The sequence below is a fragment of the Haematobia irritans genome, chromosome 1, assembly GCF_050003625.1.
Source record: "Haematobia irritans isolate KBUSLIRL chromosome 1, ASM5000362v1, whole genome shotgun sequence".
NCBI lineage: Eukaryota > Metazoa > Arthropoda > Insecta > Diptera > Muscidae > Haematobia > Haematobia irritans.
Genome location: NC_134397.1, coordinates 207,718,508 through 207,730,857, shown reverse-complemented (window position 1 = coordinate 207,730,857; position 12,350 = coordinate 207,718,508). Strand labels below are relative to the sequence as shown.

At 33.4% G+C, this 12,350-nt stretch overlaps 1 protein-coding gene across 3 annotated transcripts in view; it reads left to right on the top strand.

Annotated features, from left to right (window-relative positions):
- The window catches only part of sba (six-banded), an 832,225-nt gene extending 824,307 nt beyond the window's left edge, over nucleotides 1-7,918 (top strand). The window contains exons 9-10 of one of the 3 annotated variants that reach the window (XM_075292682.1): nucleotides 4,297-4,918; nucleotides 7,242-7,918. In XM_075292682.1, coding sequence (XP_075148797.1) covers nucleotides 4,297-4,918; nucleotides 7,242-7,692 — 1,073 coding nt within the window. In that variant the 3' untranslated portion in view covers nucleotides 7,693-7,918. Of the gene's footprint in view, nucleotides 1-4,280; nucleotides 4,919-7,241 lie in introns of those variants that run through there. The other 2 variants (XM_075292683.1, XM_075292684.1) reach the window with 2 other exon arrangements.
- The last annotated feature ends 4,432 nt before the right edge of the window (nucleotides 7,919-12,350 follow it).

Sequence of the window (12,350 nt, the reverse complement as noted above, 5' to 3'; positions counted from 1 at the left end):
TTAATAATTATATTTTGAACACTCATTTGTGTTTATTTATTACAAGATTTACAAGCATAATAAATTATGAAAATAAATAAAAAAAACAATTAGTTGCTAACAACAAAGGTTTTTGACCCCATTGACAAATAATCTGACCTAAGGATGTTTCTTTTCAGAGGAACGACATTTTAAACAAACGATGTTTGCTTTTGACGATAACAATTTATGATTAGAGACAACTGCTTATCATAATCATAAATTCTGATATATTTGTTGTCAAAAAAATACTAGTAAAGGAATTTTGTTTATCTATAATTTCCTTCTGAAGGACAGTATTTTTGCTTTGGGTGTTTATATCAAATATTCAATAAATTCTTTGTAATGTCCCACTGTGCGATTTAGAAGACGACTGCGAGACAAAGCTTTACTTATCTCGAATGAATGTATCTCCTGAAAAATTACTTCATAACAGCCTTTTATGTTATTCCATTAATATTGGAATACAAAAACAGACTACGTCAACAAATAAAATGCGATATATATGTATACATATGGGCCATTCCTTCATAGAAGTAAATAAAAATTTATATATATTTTTTTTAATTCAATATATTTTTTATTATTTTAATTTACTTGCAAAGTGTATAAAGAAAATTTAATATTTTAAAATTATTTCTGCAAAATACCAACATTTCAGTTTGATATATTGACACTTACGTAGGAGGTCCGATAAGTGGATACTTAAACTAAAGTAAACATTTTGAAAAATTTGCTATTTATTTTCAACATAGTCTTCTTTAACTCGATACTTGGTCCAACTTTTGCACAGGTCAAATCAGGAAAAAACATTTAAAATTACTATTGCAAAAATTTTACGTCAACGAAATTTTCAACATCCAAACACAATTTCCAAAAACAAGAATAGAATCTCCGACCTATTCTTTATATTTTTCCAAAATCCACGAACACTTGCTTTCATACATGGTATTAATATTTCCGTAAATTATTACGAATCATATAATGTTTCGCAAACACGGAATGACCCATATATGTATATACACATCTGCACTACATAAATAATTCTTCAAATTTGATATTAACCATTATGACATCTGTATTTTTATCATACTTCACTAAATTTACTCATAACTCTATTGACCCTCACCTTACATACAAATATATCACACGCTTACATATAACATCACTTACATTTTTCTTCATGCTTAACTGAATTTCACCCACGAGTCCTTTGGAATTTATGCGGTATTTTTTTCACAACGTTAATGTAAGAGAAAAAGGAATCATACCCACAACCATCTACGAAATGTTTGTAGGAGATATAAACACATACATGCATATATAAATATACATATCAGTATATGAACATAGATATGTATACGGTATTGGTTTGGTCATAAGCTAAGCTAACATTTTTTTATCATTTTTCCTTATTATCCCTGTAAATATTTTTCTATCCTGTATTATATACACATTATAGTATTTTTTTGTTGTTTCTTTTTTTTATTTTTCTTATATTATATTTTGTATTGTTGGTCGTTGTAGTTCTTCTTAAAGATAGAAGAGATTTTTTTATTAGCTCAATAAGAAGACTTCACTTCTATGGCCCAAATTCCCTTACAGATTCTAACTTTTTTTGTATTTTCTTTATATGATTATCTCACAAAAAGTAGAGCCTAACAGTATGCAATAGTTTTTGGAATATTTTCAAAAACATTAAACATTGCCTATTGAATTTTTCACTACTCACCACAAGATGACGCTAGCTGTATATTTTGACTGGGAAGACATGCTACAGTGTTGGTGTAGAGTTGCCATTCGTCGAAATTTTGTTTTTTGGACTCCCAGTCATCAATATAGACGTTTTTAATTTTCTAATTATTAGTAATTTTTTTTGTAGATTAACAGATAAAATAATTGTCATTAGTCAACGCAACAAAAACGCCGAGTTATAATAAAAAAAGCTGTGAAATATCATTTACCAGTATGAGACATTAGGCATCACATATTTTGAGTTTCCTAAACAAAAAATTATTCATAGACATGTACTCGGCTAAGTTTACATAACTAATTTGACGAAACTTTGTTGTGGGATTTGTCCCTGCCATAAGAAATAAACATAAATGAGTATTCTTCTACCAACAGTCTAAATAGTTGCCTTTGCGCTTTTATCCCACATGGTCTCCAGCAGACGTTTATTCGATGATCCCGTAGCCGTACCGTTTGGCAATTTGTCCCTACGTTATATTATATTTCTGCTTAAAGGCCGGTACTCTTTTCGAGTTGAAACTCCATACAAAACCAAAAAATGCGAAAATCTAGCGAAATTTGTGGTACCTTTAGATTACTGGCGGGCCTGAAAAATGTTAACTTAAGCAGTCTTAAGGGCCGGTGCTATGTTCATTCTTGCGAATTATAGAAACCATTATTTCGCACATAGAAAGCGGTGTTTATTTAGGTAACAGGGAGCGCTATTTAACAGGGAGCGATATTGAATTAAGTTGGTACTTGCTGCTTGCTATTACAAAATTAACATTTTATTTTTCCTTGGGCAATTAATCTGCTACTCCTTTGATCCTTTGTATATTTTCGGAACAAAAATAGGATCCGTGTTTGCGTTATAAACCCACAAAAATAGTTTTAATAAATAAATTATTTCTTAATTCACATTGCAAATTGCGCCATGCTATAAACGTCAGTTTTTCAACTCGAAAAAATAAAGTACCACAAATGGAAAAAATTTTGTATGGAGTTTCAACGCGAAAACCGAACAGAGTACCGGCCTTTATGCGCTTTACAGACTATCAGTTATTCCGGACGACAGTGCTCGTGTCAAACATATCCCATATATTCTGCACATTATAAGTTAAGTCCGAAGACATAATCGATACTGCTGCATGTTTATGGGATCGATAACACTTTTACCGATTATTTAGTCTTCGCCGACAAGTTGTATCGATCCGACACACTGTAAAGCGGACCTTAGACGGTCGGATAAACACTCCGACAGAGGTTCGTCTATTTGTTGTGTGTTCGTTCAAGTTTTGCCCCTTACACTGCACGAACAAATGTGATGAAAACATGAAAAAATAAGAAGAAGCATAAACAAACAATGAAGTTGTACGAAGATTTATGGGTGAAACCATTTTTTACTGAAAAAATGGAAGAAAATAATAAAAGAACACTGGTATATGTGTCAAAACAATGATTCCTGAAGTAATCCACATTTAATATATTACAAATTACTTGATGAATTTCAAAATACTTGTCGCCTGGTTTTCCATTGATTGGAAGTGGCATTTTTCCACGTTTTTGACACAATACTGGTTTAGAATTATATATTTCTTTAATTTTCAACCAGAATTGGCGATCCATCATTAATTTCATTGCAGAAATGCCTGTTTTTAATGTAAAAAAATTTGTCTTTGATAATGTTTGTCGAACATCCCCTTACACTCAATGATTTGTACCACCCAACCAGAAAAAATCAAAGTTGTTTTGATTTTATGCCAACACGTACCCGCGACAGCCGAACACGACTTTATACTATCGGATTTGTCGCCGCAACGTGTTGTGTCGCAGGGTTTATCCGACCGTATAAGGTACCCTTAAGATTCTTTACAAACACCGACATTCTGTCCGGAATAACTGATAGTCTGTAAAGCGCATTAGGAAGATACGCACGAAAATTTGTTTGCGGTGTCTGTCAGACAACGACATCAACTACAGAGGGTTAATATAAACTCAGACTGTCAACCTGCAATAAAATCTATCGATTCTGTGTTCCTTAATTCGAAAAAACCTAACCTTAATTCGGATGCTTTCGTATTGCGAGCAGTCGTTGGCAATCGTCTGGGATTCTTGACCGTTTTGCGGTCGTTAATATATTAACGCTATCTGGCCTCCTGTTTTCCAAAAAAAAAAAACACTCTCATTCATATTGATGAATTATCGATAGATATAATCAATCCACAAAAGAAAAAACAATAATTTATTCTCCATGAATTTAAGATTTTAAAGGATAATAGAATTTTTTGATTAGAAAACAATACAATCTAATAATCATCTTTCATAGAACATTTAACATCCTCCTCGGAACCCCTATTCTATTTCATCCCAGCATATATCACTTGCTTCCCCTGATTCACCATTCGCCTATTAACAAATACTGAAATAATATGATCCCACCTAGCATTCATCAAAAAAATCACACTTAAGCTTCTATCCTTTTCTAACGGCTTCAAATGAGTATTATTTCTTTGATTTTGTTATATTTAAAGTACTATTTTACCATAGATTCACCACAGAATTCTCCCACTACAACGGTTATGCTAACACCGCCACCACCGAGAACCCCAACCCCATTACAGCAACAGCAGCAACAATACCAACAGCAGCAGCAGCACTTGCAACAACTCCAACTACAACAGCAGCAACACTTTTATCAAAACTCTTCAACGACTTCCGTTTCCGAGCTACAACCGAATTGCCGTACACCCCAGAAAACACCTAACAAACCAAATCTTCAACGTAATCGCAATAATAATCGCTCTTTGAAATCATCACCACCACTTATGCGACAACAAAAGATTGCTGATATAGCCGAGAAAAAGGGAAATGTATCACAACCACCATCTTCGCCATCCGCTGCCTCAACTTCATCCTCCACTTCGCCACCTCTAGCCATGAGTTTAATGCGTACATTTGCTGTTGGTGAATTAATATGGGGTCCAGCTCGGGGTTTTCCCGCTTGGCCTGGTAAAGTAGTAAAAATTCCCGATAACCAACAGGAATCGGTATGGGTTCAGTGGTTCGGTGGTGGCGGCCGTTCGAATACAGAAATAATGCCAACGAATTTATTACAAAGCCTTTCCGAAGGTTTAGAGGCTCATCACAAGGCACAAAAGGATACAAGAAAGTGAGCATGATTTTTATTTTTTTTTTACTTCTTTTTATGTTAGGATTTGACACAGTAAGGAACTATCATATATCATATAAATAGTTTCCTTTAGAAAAATGATTTTGCGAGAGCACAATCCACTGGCATTATTTTGAGGATCCACTATGTCCGTCTTGGTCTTGCGGACATAGTGAAAGGTCGCGTAACCTTAATGCTGTTTTCGCAGTTGATTTCTTGTGCAATATTTCTATAGATAATAAATGCATAATGGCAGTTAGAGACACCGTACCTATCTTACCGTTTACGTTTTTAAATCGCCCTTCTTTCGATTGTTGAGGTACACTGCAAATATTTTTTGAATTTGACGGCACTTCTGTGAATCCCCACCACGTTGGAAACAGTCGTATACGATATCCAAACGTCGCAAAAGTCACTATTGAGAAGTTATACCACACCAAATTACTACAAAAAGTATCGCATGAGTGCCTTTTTAGATAAATTTCGAACGACGCCAATAAGAGCCCTTTCAAAATATTAGAAAAATGTTAAGATAGTTGTAAAAGAATCGTTGTGGTCAAGTAAAATACGATGTTTTAGACGTTTATTAATTTGAATAAAAATTTATAAATTATACCATGTATAATGGGATCGATAACACATTTATCGATATTTTACTCACCTTGAACAAATCTTATCGTTCGACCACACTATAAGATTCTTTACAAACACAGACATTCCGCTCGGATAAACTTATAGTCTGGACGGCGCAATATTCCTGATGTTGGCCACACCATTTGGCCCTACAAATTTATCGCCGACAATTAGCATTTGACCACACTATAATATTTTTACAAACACAGGTGTCATAGCAGACAATGAAGCCGTCGAGTCGCGCCGCTGATTTCAGTCGCCACCGACCATTTGCCAGTCGACGCCGCCGCCGAATATGTCGTCTCATCTCGACTCAAATTTCATCAATGAAAAATTTTGATTTACATCAGAAAAATGTATTAATAATTGTCGTATTTTTGCCAAAATTTTGAACCTTCCATCCACAATCAATCAATTTCAAACTGCTATAACAGTTTTGCAAAAATTTAGCTCAGAAAATTTTAACGAAAGGTAAAATTGATTGTAAGATTGGTTGTACAACTAATCTCATTATCATTCGAACAGAGAATGAAGCCGACCTATTTTTGTCGGCGGCGGCTAACACTAAATTTTTGGCTCCGGCGGCGGCGGCTTGACGGCTAAGCCGATAAAAAATTGTCTGTTCGGCGGTGCAAAATTATCTATTATAAAATCAATTTGAAGTTTTCCGAATTGTAATGAGATTAGTTGTACAACCAATCTTACAATCAAATTTACATTTCATTCAAATTTTTTGAGCTAAATTTTTGTAAAACTATTATAGAAACTTGATACTAATTGATTGAAAGTGGAAAGTTCAAAATTTTGGCAAAAACTATAACAAATATTATTAAATTTTTCTGATATAAATCAATATTTTAGATTAATTGGCGGCTAAATTTGAGTCGAGATGAGTCGACATATTCGGCTGCGGCGTCGACTGCTAAAAACGGGTCGGCGATGGCTAAAATCGGCGGCGCGACTCGGCGGCTTCATTCTCTGCATTCGAATAACTTCAAATTGATTTTATTATGGGTAACTGTCCGCCGCCGAATGGACAAATTTATATCGGCTTAGCCGACAAGCCGCCGACGCCGAAGGCAAAAATTTTGTGTCAGCCGCAGCCGACAAAAATGGGTCGGCTTCAATCTCAGCGTCATAGACCTTGACATACTATCAGTTATCCGTACGATCATGCCCGTGTTCAACTTTTGGAGACATATCCCCATGTTGGCCACTCCATTTGGCCCTACACATTTATTAGCGTTTGACCAAGATTTTTTTACAAACACTGACTTTTAATACAGGTAAACTAATGGAAGAACGGTGCATTACACAAACACATTTTTTTGTTTGGCTGACAGATAGAAGTTTAGATGATGTTGCACCAAATACTAGTCACAATTGTAAATAAATTTTGCTATAAAATTAATACGATATTGAAATTGCATATTAGTTTAGTTTGCTTACTTTCAGTCCATGTATTAATTAGTGTATTTTATTTGTACTTTTTTTTAATATTGTCTTTATCTTTTTTTGTTTTTATATTTTTGTTTATATATTTTTTAATTTATTCTTTTATTATTTCTATTTTTCCTTCGTTCTATCCCAAACCAATCCAAAAACATCCTCTCAAAAAAAAAACTTTTTGATAAAAAAAAAAAAACATTTACATAAAATTCCTTGAAAAAATACAAAACGAATTCCAAAGGAGCCGTAAATTAAATTCTCAACTTGAAAAAGCCATACAAGAAGCTATGACCGAATTGGATCGTATTTCAGCAACATCAACTACCAACAATAATGGTAGTAGTACCAGCATCTCTAAACAGCAACCTGCATCATCTACACAACACCAGAATAGTCCCAATAGGGCCAATAAACGTCCTATTCCTCGAACAGGAGGATTCGATTTAATTGCAGGGCTTACACCCAACAACTCGTATACATCATCAAATGCTATATCCACAACAACTGGAAATTCATCGAATAGACCTAAACCGATACGAATAGCACCAGCTCCCGCACCAAGTAGTACATCACCATCGAAATCCTCAAACAATATGGCAATGTCAGCCACAACCACAACTATTGCTGCAGCAGCGGCAGCATCAACATCAGCTTCATCGACTTGGGTTAATTCAACGTCGGCAAATAAATGACATCAGTCCCTCAAGGAGTTGATTAAAACTCCGTCAGTGGTGGTAAGTTCTAGTTCTATTACAAATACCACTATATCGACAACAACTACAGTGAACAATGGTAATCCCCAATTGGCATGGACCATGCAAGGTGGTTACACATTGGTAATACAAAGAACCTAAATTTCGATGCCGTAAAAACCAAAAACAAAACGCTATATTGTTATTAGCTCTAAGGTACAATTAATATTATTTTGTCCACTAAGGATTTGTTAATAGAGTGTTTTATTTTATTTATTTATTATTTTTTTCTAATACTTAGTGACAATATTTATTAATTACATATGTGTATGTAAAATGAAGCAAGGATTTTTAAGTCCATGACAAAAGGAAATCTTTCAAGCTTAATCTTACAAAGAAATATCAATCTAATAGTAACCATCATAGAAAAGCTTAACGATCCTTAAACGTTTACATTTTTTCTAAAATTAGTTGACGATAGATATTGCAACACTTATCATTCAGATACAAATGGAATGTCGATTTTTATTATGCGAAATGCGGTTACCTCACTTCGATGGAAAAGCTAAGAAATAATTCGATTTTATTGTGATTTTAGTCCAGCAAATGTTTGGTTTCTACTATCACAAGATGGCCATTACAAGATTATTTGAGAATGCGATAATTTTTGATAATTACACAATTTTTACTGGAAGTCTTTACTCCAAAAAGCCAGCAAAAGAGAGCCGGAGAGACACGATATTTGACAGTTGTCAGATACAGAAATTGCTAGTTTTTGCTAGAGATTTGTTTCCTCAGTAAAATCTTGCAAACCATAGCATACATTGCCAGTTGGTTGTTGATAACAAACAAAGCACCAGTACAATGTACATGTTCCGCAACTACAATAGGAAGTTAAAAAAAAAACAGGATTCGTTTTTTGTTTTTAATGTTTTAGAATGCCGTTCGCAAACTTCTAACAAAAAAAGAGAATAAAATACACTATTATTCTCTTGCTAGTTTTTACTGGAAAAGTACGCGGACTAACCCAATAGCGTCTTCGTCCCATTCGTCTTCGAGCGCATTTTCTTAAATGTAGCTCAAAATGTTCGACGCTTTACGTTGTGGCGGTTCCCCAATAATCACAAGCACTGGAGAAATGCTTTTACTCAACACAATTTCGAAAGATTTTCAAAACTTAGTACCAAATTCGTTTTTTTGTGAAAAAGGAATATCAGCAGTTAGATGGGGTCCCAAACGCAGGATTGTTAACTTATTTGTGGGAAATAACTCTATCACTACACTAATACTAGGTCCAATGAAATAATTTATCGACTGAGAGCTACACCAGTGTGGAATGATCAGCATGTCCGTCTTGCATGCAAATTGGTTAAGGATTCGGTCTCAGTTTGGTTCGAACACCAAAAAGTTTTTCAACAGCGGTTTATCCCCTCTCAGTACAGGCCGGTACTCTGTTTGGTTTTTGCGTTGAAACTCCATATAAAACCAAAAAATGCGAAAAACTAGCGAAATTTTTTTCTATTTGTGGTACTTTGTTTTTTTTTTCGAGTTGAAAAACTGACGTCTATAGCATGGCGCCATTCGCAATGTGAATTAAGAAATAATTTATTTATTAAAACCATTGGTGCGAGTTTATAACACAATCACGGATCATATTTTTGTTCCGAAATAAATAGAAAGGATCAAAGGAGTAGCAGATCAATTGCCCAAGGAAAAATAAAATGTTAATTTTGTAATAGCAAGCAGCAACCACCAACTTAATTCAATATCGCTCCCTGGTAAACAGCGCTTCCTGTTACCTAAATAAACACCGCTTTCTATGTGCGAAATAATGATTTCTATTAAAATTTTTCGCAAAAATGAACATAGTACCGGCCTTAAAGCTGGTGACATTACAGAGCTGTTTAAAGTTCAGTGCATACGGTCGATATAATACGGAGTTCTCACCAAGCATGTTTTAGGGTTTGAAATGTTTTCCCTTTATAAGCACTTCAAAACGAGTCGTTTTCGCCATACTAAAAGACAAGTTCAAAACACAAGTTTTCCTGGAGCAACTCTAGTTTAGCTATACCTCGTAAAAAAAATTTTTTTTGGGTCGATAGAGAATTAAATTTGACATCGAAATAAAAAGTAACCGGTTGGCGGTCGCAACCGGTTAACCGGTTATTCGAGCCTAAAATGTAAGCAAATAATCGTTAATAAAACCGGTTTTAGTGAACCGATTACTTTAAAATATACATCACTAGGAAGCTAAAGGTACGACCTTTCAAATGAGGTATCCGGTTATCAGTTTAGGTTTTAGATGAAAAAATACGTGTTTTTGAACCTGTTTTTTTTTGACAAAACCGGCTTTTAATCCAAAAACGCTCGATGTAAAGGTACAAAATTACTAATTGCATTGTGTAGCTAACACTTCTACCTATCCGTCGAAGTCATTTGCAAGCCGATATCTCCGTTAGAACCGGATATATTTGATCTGAAATTTAATTGTAACCGTAAAATTTGAATTTATCGTTAATAAAACCGGTTTTAGTGAACCGATTACTGTAAAATGTACATCACTAGAAAGCTAAAGGTACGACCTTTCAAATGAGGTATCCGGTTATCAGTTTAGGTTTTAGATGAAAAAATACGTGTTTTTGAACCGGTTTTTTTAACAAAACCGGCTTTTAATCCAAAATCGCTCGATGTAAAGGTTCAAATCGCACGATTTTTTTTGAAAAAAATTTTCATTTTGTCTTTTCAAACCGGATATGGATAGGATCTGGGTAATATGTCTAATTGAAGGAATAAGAAAGCGCCGCAGGCAAAAAATTTTTTCAAAAAAATCGCGCGATTTTTTTGAAAAATTTTTTTATTTTTCAAACCGTATATGGATGGGATCCGGGTAATATGTCTTATTATAGGAATAAGAAAGCGCCGCAGCCAAAAATTTTTTTTCGCGTACAGCTGGAACGGAGACCATTTTAAAGGTCTCTTCAAAACCTTTCTAGTGATGTACTTTCAAAAGTAATCGGATCTCCAGAACCGGATATATTAAGGATTTTTAACTTACACTTTAGAACCGAATAACCGGTTATCCGGTTACGACCGCAAAGAAAAAAGTTGTTGTTGTAATCAACTCAAAGAGTACTACCATCTGTGAAATTTTGAAAAAAATCTGCGAGGTATAGCTTAACTAGAGTTTTCCTCGAAAACACGTCAATTTTAGAATGTGAACCCACCTAATTTGGAATATACCCCGAATAACATACCCTATTCAAAATATATGTCAAAATATTGAAATAAGTTTCATAGAAAAAAAAGGAATAAACAAAGGCTTTTAAGAACCTGGACATGTGAAAATAACATAAACAATTTTTTCCCTTTGCGCTCGCGGTAATTATTTGGACATAGGTTGCATATATGTGAAATCCGAGTAAATGTGAATTTCTAGTTTCCAAGGTAACTGTCAAACTAAAACATCTCAACCCGGTGTGAACGGTGAAATGTTTTGGAAAAACGAGTCGGTGGGAACATAGCATATCCCAGATATTGACCACACTACCGATTATTTAATCATCGCCGACAATTCGTATCGATTGGCCACACTCTAAGATTCTGTAAACACACACAGACAATCCGTCCGGACAAAACTTATAATCTGGACGACGCAATATTTAGAAGTGTCAAAATTGAAGTTAGAAATGAAACAGAGAAAAATTTTCAAAAATTGATATATTAACGCTATGGAAATTCTTGAATGCAGTTGTAAGAAAATCGTCATAAAAACAAAATAAAACAAAAAATGTAACCAAAATTTTTGCTGATATACAATATTCATAAATAAGGATATGAACATAGAAAAATTACTAAAAACTACGTATTTTATTATACGGACTTAATGTTCTTAATCAAAAGCTTGTTCTTGATCAGCAATACCTAAAATTGAGTTTTCAATTTTCTTGTATAATCCAGCATTTTTTTCCAAGATATCTGTTAAAATCCAAAAGCCCACAAAAAAACGAAAATAGACAATAAAAAAGAGAATTATATATTTTTTGAAATAGAAAACAACAATATTTACATCTAAAGATATAAAATAATTTATAAAACAAAAAATCGATATTTTCTTAAAAACAAAATATTTTTAGACAGCAACAAAGAATTCCCTTTAAAAAAATATCCCAAAACCATACATAAAATTTGCACAGCAATCAACCCTTATTTCGTAAATTTTTGTATATAGATACATTTTAATATTAGTTGCATTTTTATTGTATTTATTTAGTTTTTTTATTTAACAAACTAAATAATCAAAAACTAGAACACACAAAATTAATCCCTTCTAATATTAAACTAATACAATATGTACATGTATTTCTTAATGTTTGTACAAATTAAGAATTTCAATATACTAGTAATGACAAAACTTAAAATCTGCTTGAAAAGTTAGGTTTAACGTAAACACATGTCTGTCGGCCAGACTAAAATCAAAACATTACAAAAATATAATAAAATTTAAAAAATACACAAAATAACACAATTATATGTATTAAAAATTTTAGATGTTAAGATCTGAATTTGTTAAGTATCTAAAAAAAACTATAATATGTAATGTAGAAGCGAAAAAAAAAATTGAATAACTAAATGAAAGTGTGGTAATATAAAATGTTGGA